At 42.2% G+C, this 21,488-nt stretch overlaps 1 protein-coding gene across 9 annotated transcripts in view; it reads left to right on the forward strand.

The window, feature by feature from the left end:
- The first annotated feature begins 4,005 nt into the window (after positions 1–4,005).
- The window catches only part of VRK1 (VRK serine/threonine kinase 1), a 39,800-nt gene continuing 22,317 nt past the window's right edge, over positions 4,006–21,488 (forward strand). For 2 of the 9 annotated variants that reach the window (XM_088673130.1, XM_035106469.3), the window contains exons 1-5: positions 4,215–4,326; positions 12,939–13,097; positions 14,770–14,825; positions 17,553–17,622; positions 18,930–19,017. In XM_088673130.1, the coding sequence (XP_088529256.1) occupies positions 12,947–13,097; positions 14,770–14,825; positions 17,553–17,622; positions 18,930–19,017 (365 nt within the window). In that variant the 5' untranslated portion in view covers positions 4,215–4,326; positions 12,939–12,946. Of the gene's footprint in view, positions 4,164–4,214; positions 4,327–12,938; positions 13,098–14,769; positions 14,826–17,552; positions 17,623–18,929; positions 19,018–21,488 lie in introns of those variants that run through there. The other 7 variants (XM_088673131.1, XM_088673141.1, XM_035106450.3 and 4 more) reach the window with 5 other exon arrangements.

The raw sequence follows: 21,488 nt of genomic DNA on the forward strand, positions 1-21,488 counted from the left end.
CCTTGGAAAAGACCCTGATGTTGGGAAAGATTGAGGGCACTAGGAGAAGGGGACGACAGAGAACGAGATGGTTGGACAGTGTTCTCGAAGCTACGAACATGAGTTTGACCAAACTGCGGGAGGCAGTGCAAGACAGGAGTGCCTGGCGTGCTATGGTCCATGGGGTCATGAAGAGTCGGACACGACTAAACAACAATGCAAATTTGCCTAATGCACACATTTAACTATCCCACAATATAATGCATCTTATGCACACTTTAACCCAATATATTCAAATTTGGTTGGAGAACAGCGTGGCAAAATTAGGAGCATTTCATATTTTGAAGGACAGCTGTCATTGGGTTTGCCTGTTTTGGGAAATTGCAAATTAGGTACGTTCACCTTTAAGTGCACACGTTATCAAGTTTCTTCCTCACCCCTAATAGGAATTCACTCTAGCCTTTCAGTCCCTCAGTGTCTGGGGTTGTGCCTATTAGTAGTATTAGTAGCAAATGAGGATTTAAAAATACACCTACCTTCCACCTCACTGCATTGTGCCTGTTCCTAATTACCTCAGGAAATCACTCTTTGATCAGCAAAGCTTCTATCACTAAAGGCCAAACTCACTTCATTCAAGAGCTTTACGTCCTCCCAGCAATAGAGTAATAAATAAGGAGTTTATAGATTCTGGGGTTCTTGTTTTTAAATAGCATGTATTAAGAACACCGCTAGCATTTAATACAGTGATGTTTCGAGGTATGCTAATAGCCACAAGAAAATTTTCAAACCTCCATAATGTGCTTTAATCACCGGCTGGAGATCAAAACCCACCATGTGGTTTTATACAGCCTGGGCACCTTCCAGGATTGCCTTACATGGAAACAGATCAATGGCAAAATTGGTAGATACTGCAAAGCTTTTGCAATAAAAGCTTTTTATGTATCTCGTTCAAAGCATGTAAGTGCCTTTTAGATCACTGATTGAACTGTAGACAGTATAAAGTGGAACCTTTTAATACTAAAATAAATTTCCAGAGTAAAAATTCCATTATAGGGAAAAGTGTTTTTGCTGCAGCAGGATAGATAATAATTCTTTCACACGTAATGGGATTCATGAAATGTTTGATGATAAACAGAAGTCCTTTGTACAACCATAGCAAGACTGTACCGTTTGTGGGGGCCTGTATTAGGTATATGGTGGGTGGCATCATATGTTATATTCCAGAAGGTGATTAGAAGGTAGGCCTAATGATGGGCCAGGTAAGAGGGTAAAAAGCACTCTCATCAACAAAAAAATTGGGGCGATAAAATAAATAAGCATAACCACTTTGAAAGTCACAAGAATCCTTTTAATTTGAATTGATGTCATTCAACAACAACAAAATAATTTCCCAGGCTTGGAACTCTTTAAGAGACTCCCAAGTTGAACTTACTGAAGTGAATCATTCATCCGCCTCCTGATATCACTGGGGAAAATATTGTTGGCCTGCTTCCCGTGTAACTTTCTGCAACTACAATGAATATTTTCAACCCTCTCTCCCACCAGTGATTCCAAACTTCCAGGGATGCATATGTGCGGAAAGGTTATACAGTCAAACCTCGGTTTGCGACCGCCTCCGTTTGCGACCGCTTCGGTTTCCGACCACCGCGGACCCAGAAGTGTTTTCATCCGGGTTCCGCGGCGCTCGGATGCGCAGAAGCGGTCTGCGCAGCGCGCGCATGCGCAGAAGTGCTCTATTGGTGCTTTGTGCACACGCAGAATAATAATAATATAATAATAATTTATTTATACCCCGCCCTTCTGGCTGGGTTTCCCCAGCCACTCTGGGTGGCTTCCACCCAAATATTAAAAACAGAATCAGAAGCGTGCCTTCGGCGAGCGGCTGATATATATGAAGCCCTTTTGGAGAGGGTTCACAACAGCAGTCAGCACCCTTGGGCACCTGCTGACGGCCCTCTGCTTCTGACACATGGCGTCTTCTTTTCTGGAACTCCTCCAGTGATTGCCAGGCAGTTGCCATGCTAACTGCTCACAGTTACCCCAGAGCACCTTACCAGCAATCTGCAGAGATAAATAGAAGGGTTGCCCACTGACGTAGGAGACACAGTGGTTCTCAAACTCTTTTCCCTGGGCCACACTTTCAGACCCTCCAAGTGTTCCTATTTTCCAAGGACAGTCCTGGGTTTACAAAAGCCTTCCCGGTTTCTGATGTGATCCCCAGATGTCACACTTTCCCCCAGGATGTCCCTATTTTCAATGGAGAAATGTTGGAGGGTATGGTAGGACGTCCCTGTCTTCGTCAGAGGAACCGTAGAGGATATGCACTTTCAGAATAAAAATGTTATCGTGCCACACTGAATTTTTTTATTGATAAGAAATACATTGGGAAACAAAAAGAAACAACTCCTAGCAGTCCTTGAACTGCAACATAGAACACAAATACTTTATAATATAATCATTGGACATCCAGAAAGTATGAAACAATGCAGCTACATAAGAACAGGAATCAAGAAGCTGTTAATTATACAATGGAGTCATATATATATATATGTCCCAATGATCACTGCCTGTAATTTTTGCATCTCATAATTTTCTGCTTCATATACCTGCCAATTAATATTTCATTTCATGCCTCTGACAAAGCGAGCTTGACCTCTGGAAAAGTTATGCCAGAATAAATTTGATAGACTTTAAAGTGCACAATACTATTTTGTTATATACGGTATGCTTAACATTGAACTTAAGAATGGAAGGAGAGTTTGCTGGGTCAGGCCAGTGGCCCATTTAGTCCAGCATCCTCTTCTCACAGTGGCCAAGCAGATGCCTGACGGAAACCAGCAAGCAGAACCTAAGCACAAGAGCACTCTCCCTTTCTGTGGTTTCCAGCAACTAGCATTGAGCATAGCCATCATGGCTAGTAGACCTTATCACTCTATCCTCTGAATTTGTACCAAATCCTCTTTTAAAGCCATCTAAGTTGTTGGCCATCACTGCCTCCTGGGGGAGTGAGATTCATAGTTTAACTGTGTGCTGTGTGAAGCAGTCTTTTCTCTTCTCCATCCTGAATCTTCAACGTTCAGCTTCATTGGATAACCACAAGTTCAAGTGTTATGAGAGAGGGACATTTCTCCTCTATCCGCTTTTTCCATTAAATGCATACTTTAAAAAAACTTCTACCACGTTGCTCACCTTTTCTCTAAACCAAAGTCCCAAATGCTGCAGTAGTATTTTTCTTACGGCTGCGCTATAAGTTCTTGTTCTTTTCTAACACATTTGCTGTTTGCTGACCACTGATGCACTTTCTCCCACTTCTGTACTGACTGAAATGAGTTTGCGCGCACAGTTCTGCCTACCTAGAAAATATGAACAAGCTTATTCCATGAATATGCATTCTACTTATTTTGCATGAAGCTCTTGCCAACCTATTGCATTTTTTTTATTTTGAAAAAAATGCAAATGGCAGCTAATCTTAAACAAGGGGATTGCCTAGCCCTTTCCCATCACATGATTTGCATAATAAGTCACCCAGAACTGGGGTACTGGCATATTGAGTATTATTATTATTATTATTAATTGTTGTTGTTTAGTCGTTTAGTCGTGTTGGACCAGAGCACGCCAGGCACTCCTGTCTTGCACTGCCTCCCGCAGTTTGGTCAAACTCATGTTCGTAGCTTCGAGAACACTGTCCAAATTAATTATTATTAATAGAATAACAGAAAAAGGTGGGGTGTTAACAACAACAACACCCCAGCTTTTCTTCTGAGGGGACTCAAGGCGGCTTACAGAAAAAAAAGACCCACAAAGACATAAACGAGGCGCAGGGGGAATCATTAAAACAACAACCACAAATCAACATATATAACATCTACCAGTGAATGTACAGTACGGTAGTTTAAAATACTGTACATTCAAACTTAGCACCACCCCCCTCTTCAAAGGCGCATGCGCGAGAGGAGTGGGCGGGGTGGGAATAAGCGAGAAACGGCGGCGCGCCGTTCCTACGCGGGAAATAAAACTACACTTCCCAGAATGCATTGCAGCACGCGGTGGTGTCGGGGGAGAGAGAGAGAGAGAAAAAAACGAGGCGTTTGCCTTGCGACGGCGGCCAAGGAGGGGCAAACGTCACAAAAAAGAAGCCTCGTCGCTTTCAGGAGGAAGGGCGCGTGGATTAATTAACCAATGAGGTGCCGCGTCGCGCGGGGGCGGGAAAGGGTGGAAGCCGAGCGCCGGACTTTGACAGGGAAGCGGAGAGAGCGAGGGACTCGGCGGGAATTTCAGAGCGGGCGGAAGGAAGCGAGCGAGCAGAGGAGGGAAGCAGGGAGGTATATTACAGAAGTAAAAACAAAAGTAAGGAAAGGCCGTTGCTGCAGCCTGAGGGAAGGCAGGCGGGCGAGCCCGTGAGGGGGGCGAGGCGGGCTTAGGCCGCCGCAGGCCCAGGCTGCTCGCTCCTCTCCCCCCCCCCCCCTTCGGCATTCCCAGCTGCACAGTGTAAATAACGATGATGATGATGATGATAAGAATAAGAAATAACAGCCTCCAGGGTAGGGCTGGGAGGGCAACTCTGCTGAGGCGAAGTGAGGCGGGGTTGGACTAGATGATCCTTGGGGTACCCCTCCCGGTTCTACACGTGGGCTGGCAGGTTGCGGGGTAGGCGGAGCCACTCGGGAGGGGGGACTTTTCTGTGAGGGAGTTTTGTGGCACATTATTATTATTATTTATTATTATTATAGAGTGGGCTAGGGTCACTTTTATCAGATACAAACGGGGAGAAGAAAGTGCGTCTGCATCTCATTCCAATCCTTGCCCTCCTCCCCATTATTGAGACTCCTTAAAATCACTATTATAGCTGCGCTCATTATCCTTGGAGGTGCTGGAGGCAGCTTAGGTGGCTGTATCTGCGGCCCATTTCGTCCTCATGGGAACCATTGGGAGGGAGGCCTGTTCAGGAGAGAGGCAGGGAGTAATAATACTACTAATAATAATTTATTATTTATACCCCGCCCATCTGGCTGGGTTTCCCCAGCCACTCTAGGGCGGCTTCCAACAAAATATTAAAAATACAATAAAACATCAAACATTAAAAACTTCCTTAAACAGGGCTCAAGGCCGCTCAGTGTGTGGCTGGGTGCAAACCTAACTCCACTTGGCTGGGTATAAGCCCCGTGGATTTATTATTTATTATAAAACCTAACCCCACTTGGCTGGGTATAAGCCCCGTGGATTTATTATTATCTATTAAATTTCTTGTCATTTTGCCTTGCCCAGGGAAACCCAAAGCAACTTTGCAACTAAATAGATGTGGTTAGGCTGGACTGCAAGTGGGGATGTTCACCTGGGTATGGCGAGCCTCTGGCCCTCCAGATGTTTATGGACTATGGTTCCCATTACTGCTGACCACAGCATTGAGCTGATGGGAGTGGCAATCCGACACATCTTGAAGGCTGCTGGTGACAATCAGCCAAAACTGCACCAGCCACTGCACCATGCTGGCTTTGGAGATAGGGGAAGGGGGTTGTGTGCTCTTGCACACTTTATCTCACACACAACCATCACCTGCTGGAGGCCTTTTCATTATCTCACTTTGTATTGAAGCCCATTCCAAAGGGAATTCCCTTTGGTGTAAATGTGGCAGGTTGTATTCCAGCTCAGGATACTCCAGGTCAACAAGTTTTAATGCAAAACAAAGGCATTGTAGTGGCGGAGTTTTTAGAGCTGTCACGTACCAATAGAACTGCAAGAGAGCCATGCTGAATCTGTCCAAAAAGATGCACACACCTTTGCACTCTGCTTTTCACAGTGGGCAGTGAGATGTCATCTTGTAATTTGTCCCGTTGTTTGACCTTGGTATCAGCTATTTGGAAGGTACACTACCCCTGAACCTAGATGTTCCATTTAGCCATCATGATCGACAGTACAATGCTCTCACAAGGAAGTTCTATAGTGAAAGGTCTTACTCTCTAGTGAGACTGTTTAGGATTGCAGCTTAATCTCTTCCAGAGTGGGATCTATGGTATGTTCGTCTTTTGCCACACAAGCAAAGTTTGTCATCTTAAAGGTTCATGTTTATTACAGGGCAATATTTTGTGGGCTAGTGTTGATCTGATGAAGTGAACTGTAGTCCACAACAGCTTATGCCATAATTGGTTTATATTGTGCCTCTTATCTTGCAAACCATTTAAAAAAAATGGTAAACTATCCTATATTCTTGGGTCTTGGAAATCCAGGTTCACATTTCTATCCATGAAGTTCAGAGGGCTCTTCTAATAAATGGCTGTCTTCCTCCTAACCTACCTTGAAGACTTGCTGTGAGGCTAGAATAGCAACAATGTAGTCATGTAACTGAATAAATTAAGTTAAATATAAACAATTTGAGAATATACTGTATACTTACGGGATCTGCACTGATGAGTGACTGACAAGGAAGGAGATTTTAGGAGTTGTAGATACTTGAATGTGAAAAGGTCAACCCAGTATGCCGCAGCTGTGGAAAAGCGGAATTAAATTATGTATTATTTATATGCATTCATATAATAAAGTGTCTTACTATAACCAGGTGGAAGATATTTTTAGAAGTCAATATCCTGTTTAGGTTTCACTTGGTGGTTCTAGTGCTCTGAATGATTAGTGCTGTCACACCACTGATTCATCTCTAGCCCAGAGGACTGTCTACTCTGACTGGCAGGACTCTTTTTCTGCTACCTGATATTCTTTGAAACTGGAAATGTCAGGACTTGAATCTGGTACCTTCTGCGTGCGTTTCTTTTGTATTTCTGCATTATTATTATTTTGCTTTTGCACATTCACATTAAATGCATAAGAGAATCTCAAAAGCAATTTGTCTCATGTAAAAATGTGTGTGGACTTTGTTTTGTACTTCCATTTTACCTGTTTTTAATAACGAGGAGGTGAAATAGCTTAATGGGAGTTTTGTTAATGAGTTCTAAATAAGGATTTCTCATATATTATTATGGAGTTTGTGGCATATAAACCCACAGAACCTGACATTACATGTCATCTTCTGGTAACTCACCCCCCCCCCCCCCAAAGTGTACTAAAGGCCTGAGAAGAATTCTATTCCGTTTCCACCCTGAGATCTTATGATGAAGGGCTGCATATAAATTTAATAAATAATCAGATGTTAGTTGCTTTGGAAATTATCTGTTTCAACTCTGGTTGGCATCCATCTGTCGTTGGAGGAGTGCTCCTTTGGGGGTGAAGTCAAAGGTTGCAGCGCTGGCTGTGGCTGTAGAGACTGATGCTGGAGAGACCTGTTTTGTTGCAGCTGGGGCAGATGAAGGCATCCGGTTGTGCTGCTGCAAGTGTGCTATGGCTTTTCTTCTCTGCGCTCCTTCCAGTGGTCATTCCTCCTCTGATCACTGCTGGATGCTTGACCTGCCTGCCTGTCTCCAGGCATTGTGGTAGTCTGCAAGGGATTCCAACATAGCAGGGTTGATGTTCCCAGCCTTCATGTCACATTTGCACTTGTTTCAGCTCTCATCTAAACAGAACCTGCACAAGTGGAAAGCACTTTTGCTTATGTAAGCCCCTCCCCATTTTCTGTTAGTTTCTTCTTTCTGCTGCAGCCTCCTTACAACCACCTTAGCACCATATCCATTGTCAGTCCATGAAACTTTATAAGAGCTTCTGGGTACACAGGTCTTAAGCAGGAAAGAGGCAGTGAAGCTTTGCTGCATGGGCAAAGTACTGCTCATATTTTTTTTGTTACAGCCATTTGTAAATTACTAAAGTATCCATATTCATTTCCCCCCTTTCTCCTATTTGATAAACAGTGCCTCCTCATTTAAATAAGAGGAAAATCTAATTTCTTTATTTTTGAGGTTGAACGTGGGTGTGGTATGTCCCCTGTTCCTTGGGTTTTCTTAGAAAATTTCAACTATGCAGTAGTTACAAACTTAGTGGCATTGCCTGATCACTAAAAGGAAGCAACCTTGCTGAAATAAACAGCAGTTTGTGGTGGATTAGAGCACTACCAAATGAGGAAGGACATCAGCTGTTGAATCATTCTGTGTTCCCACACAGCAGAAACTTTGTGTTCAAAATAAATTAGAGGCATGTTCATTTTAGTTCTGTTCAGCAAGGATGGAAACATATAATAGGAAATGGCTGCTAAGAAACGAAGTGTGCAGGGAGGGAGGGAGGGGGGGAGAAAAATTAATGGCAGATGCAATGACACTGAACAGTCATTCATGCCCTAGTTATGTCTAAGTTAGATCATTGTAACACACTGTTGAGGAATATACCGTAATGGAGCAAAAAAGACTGTTGCCTAGTGAGAGGTGTTCCAAGTGCGCCACCTGAACATTATTTCAACTATAATACTTGCCCATACTATTTGCTTGTTCTTCTTGCTTCAAACATAGTTGAAGAAAGATTTTTTATTATTTTAAACCTCCTTTGCAAGCCTGAGCTCATTATGAGCATTGGCCCACCTGACCTCCTCCTTGCAACTCTTGGCTACTTGTATAGACTTTTACTTTGTGATTTCTCCTTTCTTCAATTTCTTATACCTTCCCTCCTTACATCTCAGTTCATCTGCAAGCTCCTTATGCAGTCACATTGGTTTATGTAGGTGCCTCCCACTTTCTGTTGAAATTGTCTACCTTTGGGCCTTCTTAAAATATTTTATCTTTAAGAAACTCCCATCTGTCTTGGACTCCTTTCTCTTTGAGTATTTCTGACTGGGATTTCACCCAGTAGTTCCTTAAGCTTTTTGAAATCAGCCTTAAAGTCCAGTTTCTATGTCATTCCTTCCCTCCATTTTCAGGATAGAATATATCATAAATTAGTTTGCATACTTTTTCTGTGTTCAGAATTTGTTTTTTTCACTAGAGGAGAATCTACCGTATTTTCCGGCGTATAAGACGACTGGGCATATAAGACGACCCCCAACTTTCCCAGTTAAAATATAGAGTTTGGGATATACTCGCCGTATAAGACTACCCCTCTTCCTACAATCGTCCGTGGGCCGGACATGCCCACGCTGCCCATATCCAAAATGTCCACATCACCAGAAATCGCTTCTGCACATGTCCGGAAGCCGAAAATCGCATCTGGATATACACAGAAGCGATTTCCAGCGCCGCGCTGCCCATTTCCAAAATGTCCGCAGCACCTGAAATCGCTTCTGCAGCTGCGTATAAGACTACCCGGCGTATAAGATGACCCCCAACTTTTGAGAAGATTTTCCTGGGTTAAAAAGTAGTCTTATATGCAGGAAAATACAGTATCTTAGTTCGCAAAGTTACAGACCCTGGGCAACAAAGTCATGACCTATTTCCTCTGTAGCTCACGCATCTTCAGATTCTTCTCACAAAATCACGAGGACTGCTTAACTTGCCTCTCTCCCCTGACCCCTTCACTTAAATAAGATTAGGAAGAAAGGCTGCTTTCAGAATACAAACTCCATGCAAGTGTCAGGTCGGCTGGAAAGCGAGTCAGAAGCCTTGTGACCTACACCTACCAAGGGGGTGCTTTAAGAAACTCCCATCCATCTTGGACTCCCTTCTCACTATGAGATCTTACACCAAGTGACCTTGAACTTTGATAACTGAGGCTTTCCTGGCGATCTTCCACCATATGGAGTATAGTGGATGGGAACAAAAGATGGGCCCTTTTCATAATCTTGAACTTTTTGTTTTGTGGCCAAAATATAGTTTCTCAGAAGAAACTGTAATGATTTAAAGTGGCCTATTTAATTTATTTATGACTGCGGTTACTGCTTTTTCTTTTATGTTTCTATTTAACATTAGCTTTGTTTTGATTTTGTCATTGTAAACTGCCGGGAGCATTTTATGGAAAGACAAGGATATTTTTATAAACAAATAAAATAATTAAAGTTGTGGTTCTTATGCTTTCATAATGAGTCTATTCTAGTTTTGGTATTGTAGGTTGTCAGGACCACCAACACAGTTCCACTTCCTCCCTTCTCCATTTTATCTATTCATTTGTTAATCACCTTTTATCAGAAGATGCCTGGGCAGTGTATAAAAGTGGGGATAAAAACTAGGTATGCCAGAATGCCCAAATAGAACTGCTATAGCTAATTTTCCTAAGCTTTTGCACCTTTTGGGACCCAGGTGGCGCTGTGGTTAAACCACTGGGCCTAGGGCTTGCTGATCAGAAGGTCGGCGGTTCAAATCCCTGTGACGGGGTGAGCTCCCGTTGCTTGGTCCCAGCTCCTGCCAACCTAGCAGTTCGAAAGCACGTCAAAATGCAAGTAGATAAATAGGAACCGCTACAGCGGGAAGGTAAACGGCGTTTCCATGTGCTGCTCTGGTTTGCCAGACGCAGCTTTGTCATGCTCCCTCGGCCAATAATGCGAGATGAGCGCGCAACCCCAGAGTCGGTCACGACTGGACCTAATGGTCAGGGGTCCCTTTACCTTTACCTTATGCCAGAATGCCCAAATAGAACTGCTTTAGCTAATTTTCCTAAGCTTTTGCACCTTACAGCCCCCCCTTATATATATTTGCACATTTCTAAAAGCAAGGGGTGATAGTTAGTTAATGAACAGAACAGTTTATTTTCAAGGGGCAAAAAGAGGAGAACCCTGTTTGTTAAGTCTTCTCAAATATAATAGCCAACAGCTAACTATATCAGTTATACCTTTTAATCCAGCGCATTTCTGAGGTGTTGTAGTTCAGTGACAGAGCACATCCATTGTATGCAGAAGGTGCCTGGTTCAATCCCTGGGCATCTTTACTTAGAAACCAGCTGATGGTAAAGACCTGAGGCCCTGGAGAGCTGCTTCCAATGGGAATAGTCTTTGCTCAGCTTGATGGACAAATAGTCTGACCCAATTTAAGGCTGCTTCCTATACTTCTAATTCACATGGTAGTTAAGCCATTTGAAAAAACAACAACTAGATGCTGCTATTTGTGTTATCTGACAGTCTGCTGCTCACTGTTGTCAGCATGCCATCCGTGAAACTGCACATGCTAACATCTCCAAGTCATTTATGCATATTCATATTTATTTAGATATCTAACCTGACTTTTCTGTAGGAAAATTGGGTGGAAACGTGCATGGATGCCTGCACAAAATTGCCTCTGCTGTATCTTAAATCCCAATGGACAGAAGTACCTTTTCCTGAGTCTCGGGGCAGGTTAAAGGATGTTTGCAGTGAGTTAAATTTGAGCTGTAGGGGTAGTCATAAGTAGGGTTGTGCAAGATTTGATATCTTCACAAAGAGCAGGTTGCCTGGAAGTGAATGAATACTGTGAAACTTGTGTTCTGCCCATTCAGACTCATTGCTTGGCATCAAGGCCCTAGTAATAGTTTGGCCACCTTGCAAATAGGCACAGTGCCATCATAAGCAGATGGATGTGGGCATTCTCGGCCAGGAAATGGAGCCTGTGCAGTTAGCATAACAGTAGGATTCCTAGAAAGAGTCCTGCTTTTAGTTTTCATAGTTAAGTAGTCTCCCTTCATGTGCATTGCAAGTAAGCATTTATAACTGTGTAGCACTTTCCTTCCAATTGAGAATACGTTGCACAATAATATTTATTTATTACTGTATAAGCAATTGTATACAGTACCACCCTTTCAGCCAGGTTACCTTACTCCCTCTGCCCATGTTTGTGAAACAAGGTAATATAATATGTTGCCACATCTAAAGTAGGCTTGCCATCGAGGCTTGCCAGGCTGCTGCTGTGACTTGTAGGTTATTTCTACCTGCACTCATGAGAATGAGGTGCAGAAACTCTGGATAAAATTTTAACTGTTGTTTGGCCATCAACACAGCCCTCTCCTCCCCCCTGGTTCAACATCTCCAATTTGCTCTGTTGCCATTTCCATCTACAGTACTGGATAGTGAGGTCATAGTTATGGTGAGGCTAGATAATTAAGACACATTTTAGAGCACAAGACAATTAATGTCTATAACAGGGCAGCATAAAGAGCTTTGCTCACATAGAAGTGTTGAAACTGGTTGTTCAGATGTACTCAGTCTTTATGAAGGATTGAGAACTGCTGATTAAATTCAGGCCAAAAGCCCATCTAGTCCAACATCCTGTTCTCACAGCAGCACAAGAGATAGATGCCTCCAGGAAACCTGCAAGCCGGATTTGAGTGCAACAACCCTCTCCTCATTTGCCATTCCCAGAAACTGGCATCCAGAGGCATACTGCCCCCAGCAGTAGACACAGAACATAGCCAGCAGGACTAGTAGCCATTGATAACCTCATTCCCTGTGAATTTGTCCAATCCCTTTTTAAGACCAGCTGCCTTTGGCTGTCCCTCAGCTGTCACCTTGCAGTAGCCACCAAGTTGAAGCAGAGAGAAAGAAAGGAAGTATGGATCTTCAACTGGCTGTACTGAAAGATCAGCTGCCTTTGGCTCTCCCTTATCTCCCATTCCATCAGGTTACCTGAGCAATTTCCATTCCAGCTCTTCATTATAAGAGCTGTAATTTAAAATGATAACAATACCTGAGTTTGCTTTTTTCCGCTGTCTCGTCCCCTTTTCCTTTCGTGTTGAGGCTTTTATATTGTAAGCCTGGGGGCAGGGATTGTGTGTGTGTGTGTGTGTGTGTGTGTGCGCGCACGCTTTTTAAAATGGATCTGGAAGTCTTTTCAGCTCAAGAGCAGGGTAAAAGTGTTTTAAAATAACCTGTATGGTCATAATGAGTGTTTGAGAGTTTGGTCGCTGATACATATGCCATTTACAAACTAAAGAATTCTTAATGTTGTTCATGTGGGAATATGGTTTTAAGATTCAATTAGGAGAAGGCAATTTTGTCCCAAAAGGGGGAGAAAACAGCACTTCAAGTATCTTCATTCTGGAGTGAGAATTTGTTTGGTTCTTATTTTAGTACTTGGGTTTTGTTGGAGGCAGCATATGTCGAAGAAAGAGAACTGGTATATTAAACAACTAAAAGCAAGTGACTGTGTGGAATAACCTACCTCTTAACAGGTGTGTTGTTTTTTGTTTTGTTTTAGTTTAGAATATGCCTAAGAAAGCAGCTGGGAAAAGAGGCCCTGCAAAACGGAAACTTGCAGAAGAATTTCCTCCAGGAGAAGTTTTTACTGACCTATCAAAGAAAGATTGGAAGCTTGGTCCGGTTATAGGCAAAGGTGGTTTTGGCTGCCTCTATCTTGGTAAGCCTGAGAAAGAAGCCTGTTAAAGTTGGAGCACTGCATTCCTTTCTTTAGGCCAGGGGTGGTGGTGTGGGGAACATATAATCCAAAAACATGGACACAGTGAAATCAATTTATCATGGGCACAATTTGGCTAGAGAATGGCAGCTTGATTTCCCTCCTTTCCTTCAAAATTATCACCTGATGAGCCCAAAGACACACTTAACATTCTGCATTGTTTAGATTATTCATTTGCTTAGCTTATTAAGTTTCTGCTGCTGATCTGGATTTTATTCATCACTTTCCATGCCCTGCTTGGAAGCTTCCCAGACGCACCTGGCTGGCTGCTGTTTGGAAAGAGGATGCTGGACTTGACAGACCCTAGTCTGATTAAGCAAGGCAGTTCTTATGTCCTTTGTTATGTGTAAGTTTGGACACAGTTGGCTGTTGGCTGGGCATGGCTTGTAAAAATGAATAATGCATTTCAGCTAGAGATTTCCAGAGTAATACCTGGAGTTTGTGTCTCAAATTTGTTATGATGTAAAACCTACTCATCACTGCCTAATGAGTTTTCTTCTTGTGTGTGTGTGTGTGTGTGTGTGTGTGTGTGTGTGTGTGTATGTAATCTGGTTTAGGAACAGAAAGTTGAAATTGATGGCCATAGTGTAAAGGAGAGGGAGGGATTTCTGTCTCAAGACTTGTTTCCTGCCAGGTTGAAGCCAGAGGCTCTTACTTTCTAATCCCTGCATATATTTTTTGCTTTTTCTAAACTTCTGATAAGTATGTCAGCCACAGGATTCCTTTATGAGCTGAAATATAAATGAGCAGAGTCTTAATATAAAAAGTAGCCTTTCTGTGTTATAAGAGCATTCGCTTCTACGGTGATCAGAGTATTAATACAAGACCTGCAACAGGAAGTACCTCAAAGACAGTGTAGTTTCTAGTTTCAGCAATTGATGCAATTGTGGCTCTTCAGTGGTACCGTTACTGTGCTGTCTGTACTGATCTTGCTCTGTTTGGACTAGCAATAATTGGAATGCAGAGGGCACGGTCCCTTTCTGGCTCGCAAGAGTTAGACAGGCTAATGTCACTATCTTCGTCACTTGCAGAAGCTAAGTGCCTGCTGGAAGTGACAAGCAATTCCCGGAGAGGCACTTCATGGTACAATTTAACATGTGCACGGAAAATTTAAATGTTAAGTGTAACAAGCACATGTTTATCACTATGGTTTAGCGCAGTGTGTATGAGCTGGAATGAGTCTAATCGAAGTCGCCTATTCGTTCCTCCTTCGGTGTTAATGGGAGAAGGATTTCACCAGTATTATTGTACAGTGCACACAGGCCATGTCCACTTGCCACACTAAACCATAGTTTAGCGCTGTGTCCAGGAGCTGCAATGCGCCTGAACAAAACAGTCTTGTGTGCTACCATCTCCTTCTGCCAGGAGGAGAACTTCACCAGCATTTATTTTCAGTTTCCTCTAATCCTGCCTTGCCATTGTGTGAAAACCAGGAACTGTGATTTGTCACAAAATTTGGTCAGTTACAAAACAAGCCAGCGTCAAACCACTGGTTAGGAAACAAGTTGAAAACTTAACTTTAAGCGTCCAACATACTTATTTGTTACTACTAACTGTATATTAAGCAAATAGTTCTTTCACCATGCTGATAAGAAAACCCTTCATATTTTAACAGCTGATGTTAATTCTTCAAAATCAGTCACCAGTGATGCACCCTATGTTATAAAAGTGGTAAGTATATATTTGAAGTACGGTAGTATGCACAGAATATCCTAGGAAAACTAGAAAGACTCTTTCAGTAGGTATGTGGAATTTTGTGGAGAGAAAATCCTTAGGCACCCAATGTCCCATGAATTACAAGTAGGTTGAAATAATTTTAGATAAGTTGAAGCCTTGCTTTAAAATCTTTCTATTCTGTTCTGCCATTAGAATTCCTTACGCATTGCTAAACCACTTCATATGAACATTCATAAATGGAAATAAATAAATACATAATACATTTAAAAAACACAAACATTGTCCTGTTGCTGAAATAACTGAACACATACTGACCTACATTCCTATAACTGCACGGTTATAGTCTCAAATTACCCTACTGCATTCATCTGCTGGGATTGTTTTTCTGCTTTAAGATTCCCTGAAATATTTATCAATCGCATAAGAAATGGACAGTTACTAATGCTGTGACAGATTGGAGCTGGAGTACGGGCTTATAACTTTTGGTATTGTATATGTCCTTATTATGGTATTAGAGGTGCTTAGCTATAATTACTTATTTGGCAACTAATTCTGGCTACAAGCCATTATACACAGTGGAGGGCCAGATCACCCCCCCCCTGTCCAGTCCCCGACTGCTGTCCAACTGTACCTCTCATCATCTTATTGCCTGACCTTGTTATTGTTATTAATTGAATTTATATACTGCCCTATACTTGAAGGTCTCAGGGCGGTTCACAGAACAAGACTGTCGATATAGAGGTGGCTGGGAGATGATTGGGCACTTGTTTCAGAGCCCTCTGCTATATTGGGGCGTTCTGACTCCATACACCAGCCAGACCAGCAACAATAGGAAAGAGAGCCATGGATTGCTTCTGATACAGCCCGTTTCCCCATAAAAAGTGAACGTGTCACCGAGGACAGAGTGCAAGCTTTGTGCAGCCACTTCCTTTCTGCTGCCTCTCCATTCCCTCTTCCACAGTCTCGCCACCCCTTGAGAAGGAGTGGATGTGGCATCCCTGGAAAGTTGGAGGGCGGGGGAGATGGCACCCCTTGAAGCGAATAGGATTTGGCCCTATTTGCTGAAACCCTGCTTGCTATTGAGACTATTGCCCATTTTGACAGTAAGAGGGAAGCCTGTTTATTTTTATTTTTTATTTATTTAAGCCAAATTGTTAAGTTTCCATTTAGCATAGTTGCAAGTATTATTGCCTGGTAGCAGTAAGCTAGTGCCGTGAATTTGCCTGTATTGGGCTGCCTGTTATTTATAGAGTTATAGACACTATGAATCGATTACGTTTATGTTTGTAAAAATAGCCTATACATCATGCCCCTGACTACTAAATGTATTGAAAAGCATTAATGCGTAGTTCATGCCGGTGATATATGTGTGGTTTTAAGAGGATGCTGATATAAACATTTTATTTATACAGAATATCAGTACTTTGTAGCTTGCTTTAGTGTGTAACCATAATGGAGACAAATTGTGTTAATAAATGAATGCCTCTGACTACATAGAATAGACAGCTTGAAAACGTAAATGTCTCTTAGAGATGGGGACGTATGACCCCAGATGTAGATATGAGAAGTACTTGTGTACATTTCAGTTTACCCTGGATCAAGATTGAGTTGCTTAAGTCAACTTCATGTGGACAAAATAATGTGGTATATGACATGGGCAAAGTTTGTACTTTGGAGAGAAGAAAACAAGGTTGAAATGGGTTTCTTGGCAAGGGAAGGCCTACCATACCGTTCAACTTGCGTCAGATCTCAGCAGGACGTGGCTGAACTAACATGAACATTTCTGACCAACATTAATCACCCATGCCTACTAGGCTTTGGTGTGCATAAGCTCACTCACTGCCATTAGTGGTAAATGATCTGTGCTCTTGAGCCAGGCTTCCTCAAACTTGGCCCTCCAGATGTTTTTGGCCTACAACTCCCATGATCCCTAGCTAGCATGACCAGTGGTCAGGGATGATCTGAGCCTTCGTTGTCATAGGAACTGATTCAATATAGCTCAGATGGTTAGAGCATGGTGCTGATGATGCCAAGGTTGCAGGTTTAATCCCTATATGGGACAGTTGCATATTCCTGCATTGCAAGGGGTTGAACTAGATGATTTTCGGGGTCCCTTCCAACTCTATGATAAAAAAGTATCCCTTGTATATATTGGAGGGACCATAGCTCAGTAACAGAGCCCATGGTTTGCCTGCATAAAGTCCCAGGTTCTATTCCTTGTGTCCTCAACCAAAAATATCAGGGAACAGGTGATGGGTAAGATCTCTGCTTGAGATCTTTGGGAGCTGTGGACTGTTAGAATAGACAGTTTGGGGCTAGGTGAACTAGTGATCTGACCTGTTATAGGGTATATTCCATTGTTACAAACACATATTTCCTCTAAGAGGGGGTCAAGCAAAAATGTATATATTAGTAATTTGCTATTTCTGCATACCACAATATTACTGAAACGCAGAATATCACTTAAGTTTTCAGTCAATCCCTGCTCCCAGCATTGAAATCTACAAAAATGTTCATTTTTTAATTGAATGCTGTTTTATGTAACAGTCATTAAGAAGATAAAGAAAAAGGAAGAGAATTTACAGTGGTTAGGTTGTTAGAATTCTGCATAGGACAGGGGAAGAAAGCTTTATTTGTTAAAAAGTATTTACTAGAGAGAGGAGAGTACCCAACAGATTTGAAAGCTTTCACTTTAAATATATATATGTGTGTTTTTCAAAGGAACCCAGTGACAATGGACCACTCTTTACAGAACTGAGTTTCTACACACGAACTGCTAAACCTGACCTAAGTAAGTGATCTACTGGTGTTTGAATCAACAAAACAACTTCTTTAAACCTTTTTGAATATCCTGACGTGAGACGTTGGGAGAGGTGTAATAATATATTTAATGATTCATGGGCAACAAAAACCATAGTTCTCGGAGGACTCTGAATGGTAACTTTGAGGGCATACCTAATTACAACTCTGTGTTTCTTCATAATGGTGCAGTGTTGGGTAGTTATTGAAGGTAATTTGTTTATAAACAGGGCCTACTGAACTGGAACACTTTCTCTTGTCCTTTTTTATGCTCGAAGGTCACAGCCCATTGAGGCTGCAGCCACTAATTTCCAAGGGGAAAGTGGAATTTCCGTAGCACAAGGTGGCTGTTCAAAGGGGGGAGAAAGCATAAGCAATTTTAATTAAATAATATACTTGAATTTGCTAGGAGGCGAGATGTTTGCTATATTAAAATTGCCAAGAAGGCAGAAAGAAACTCGTGGAACGCATAAATGATAGAAAGGGCACAATGCAGTTCCTAAATTGAGCCCTTTTAAATCCCACTAATTTCAGTGAGAGAGACCTAAGCACACGCCTAACTCAGTTGTTAGAGCATGAGACTCTTAATCTCAGGGTCATGGGTTTGAGGCCCACATTGTGTAAAAGACTCCTGCCTTGCAGCGGGTTGGACTAGATGACCCTTGTGGTACCTTCTAAATCTATGATCTTGTTGAGCCTTAAAATGCTTAGCGTTGATTAGGTCACATGCTTAGTAACTAAGGGAGCAATCCTATGCACAAACAGGTTGGCCTAAGGCAAGCTGGTGTAAGTTAAAGTTACACCAGATCCAAGCGCCATTCAGCGGCAGGGCTGCTGCTTTGCCTAAGCCTGGCAGATGGAAAACAGACCTCAAAAAAAGTGTTCTGTGCTGGGTCGCCAGGTCACATGACCAAACTGATTGGGCTTAGGAGCCCTCCTAAGTCCCTTACCCCTCCATTCTGGTACAGCCCCAGAATGCCACTTTTTTGGGTACACTGACCTTGGCTCTGCCAGCCGAGCTGGGATGAGCAAGTTATATGAGCATATCCTTAGCTGAGCCATGATTGGGGACTTAGCACTGGTTGAGCCAGTGCGTCCTAATCTTTTCAACCTGGCAGATCTTGCCATAAGATTGCCCCCTTAGTGAGTTAGTAGTAAATGTTTAGTACTTATCCATAGGTGTTCATCATTTTGCTTTCTGTCTGATTTAACTAATCACATCCTTACACAAATATGGCAATAATTGCTTTGCAGAAAGCTGTAACAATGCATATTTGGAAACTTTTTTTCTTGTTTCAGTTAAGAAATGGATTTCTTCTCACAAACTGAAATACTTAGGTGTACCCAAGTACTGGGGTTCTGGCTTGCATCAAAAGAACGGCAAAAGGTACAAACCTTTTCTTATTTTTGAGTTTATAGGATTTTTCATAGCCACTACTCCCCTATGTGAGTTTCTCACATTCTTACCACATCTCAGTAACGGATGGCCTTTGGTGTTATGTCAGCATTCAGACTTAAAAGTTCATCAATGTGAAAATATCGGAGGTATTGCCATGTGAGAATAAACTCTATATAGAGAATTAAACCTGTACTAACAGTTAAATTAATGTTACTGATGAACAGATCAATGTTACTGGAAATATGTATGGACAGATACATGCAAAAGGCATTCTTAGATTAATTTTAGAACTTTTTTCTGAATTGTATTCAGTTGTGTCCCTCTACTTGATGGGAAGCTCTTGAATGTAGTAGCAGCAGTTGTTTTTTTCTGGGGGGACGCAGCGGTATGCATACCCCTAAACATTTTGTGAATCTAAGTTTGGCCTCATTGAGGGGCAATATTTCTATATGAGTAGGAAAATAAGAGTACCCCTAAACATTTTTAATAGGAAAAAAAGCACTGAGTAGTAGCTGGAAATACAATTTTAACTGATTCTCCCTTCCCTTCTGGAACCTCCTTCACCTCCCAAAGTCTTCTCCAGAGGGTTGGGGAAGTAGCCCAAGAGGCTGCAGGAGAAAGGGGGCATTTTTTATTTTTAAAAAACCACCCACTCAGACAGCTCACAGAAGATTCTACATGATCAAAGAGCCCTTTTGTTTGGGGAGGGACTGAATTTGTCTATAACCCTCTATCTTTTGTGGCTCTTTAAAAAAAAAAATCAAAACCAAGGGTTTCTGAAGACACACCCTTACATATAGCTCAGTCGTTAGAACATGAGACTCGTAATCTCAGGGTCATGTTGTTTGAGGCCCACATTGGGTGAGATTCCTGCGTTGCAGGGGGTTGGACTAGATTATGCTCGTGGTCCCTTCCATCTCTGTGATTCTAGGAGCAACTTTTCACAGTCAACTAATACAGTTTCTAATTTCTATGTGAGTCACAAAAGCCCTCCCGTGTGGACTCCACGCTTTCCGTAATTTTGCTTTCTGGTTTCTGACCAGAACTCCTTTCTTTGGAATAGTTGCTTGAATGTTCTGCAGCTTTCAGCAGCAGCTTGTTATGAGTACCACCACGAAAGGGTGGTGGGTGCTGTGGGTTCCATGGTGGTGTTTTCATTTTTAATAAAATGTTGAAATGTCGTATCCTGCTGCTCAAAAGCAATAAGAACTTAAGCAATCTGTTAAAAGTGCATTTTCAATGGCTGTGAACCAGATAGAGTCCTCGGTGGGATCAGGGCATTCAGACTTCATTGCAGGGCATTAGCACCAAAGCAAAAGAAAAGTGAGTCAGTTATGTGTTATTTCCTCTACAGCCATCTTTTTCTCAGAGCATGGAATATTCACAAGCATTATAGGGCCTTTTTGGCATTTTTTTTGGAAAAGCAGCTCAACATCAGCATGATTTTTTAACTTCTTCAGTTTTTTGTTTTTTAAATGAGCAATTCGAAAATATAGAAGTGTAGGACCTAAGTCCCACCCGGGTATTAGGAGCAATGGAACCACACAAAGAGGCAACATGCCAGGCAGGATACGACAAGATTTATTTGCTCAGCATATGCTAAGTAAATGGTGCAGTGCAATCAGCTCGCAACCTGCACACAGAATTGTGGAATTACAATACTTTTATACAGTCAAAAACAGGCCAACACCTTATTTCCTTAACTACAAAAACGCATGTATTCCAAATGCCATACACCCTTATCTGGTCCTGTGAACCCAGCTTGTACTCTCCTCCTCCTTTACTTGGCGTTAAGAGAAAGGCAGGCATTTGATAACAGTTTGCAAGCTACACGCCCATGGGGCCCCCTGCCTGTGTCTCACTTCATGCCCCTCTATACAATGTTCTGGGTATTTGAATCCTAAATACTATACAACTATTTTCATATCAATTATGTGTGTCTTAAATAAAAGTACTGGCCCTTCATTAGGAATAGTAGGTAGAAATGGAAAGTAGGAAACAACCATTCATCAAATTATTAAATGAAAAAAGTAGAAGAGGAGAGAGAAGCAGCCTGACCCAACCTTGTCATTTGACGCAGAGCATTATCCTTTCCATTTAGTCAACTGCTTCCTGTTTCTGCAATTGAATCTTATTGAGGTTGGTGGGGCAGTGCCCCACCGGCTATAATGGATCAACCTCCACTGCTTGAAAGAATTACATTTTCAGTTTGAGATCATAGTATTTATGGATGATCTGCTTCTACACGATCACGCCTGCCTCCTAAGATATTTTGGTGAGGCCCAGACCTCTGCCCCACCAACATCTCTTTCTCCCGCTGTCATGGGACAGGAGACCAGACCCTGGAACACCCTCCCTCAGGAACCTAGTCTTGTCCCTGTTCATCCTTAGTAAACTTGCTTAGGAAACATCCTTAGGAAACTCGCTGTCTTATTCTGACAGTCCTTCACTGTTCATTT

This window comes from Zootoca vivipara, chromosome 1 (genome assembly GCF_965207765.1).
Source record: "Zootoca vivipara chromosome 1, rZooViv2.hap1.1, whole genome shotgun sequence".
Classification (NCBI taxonomy): Eukaryota; Metazoa; Chordata; class Lepidosauria; order Squamata; family Lacertidae; genus Zootoca; species Zootoca vivipara.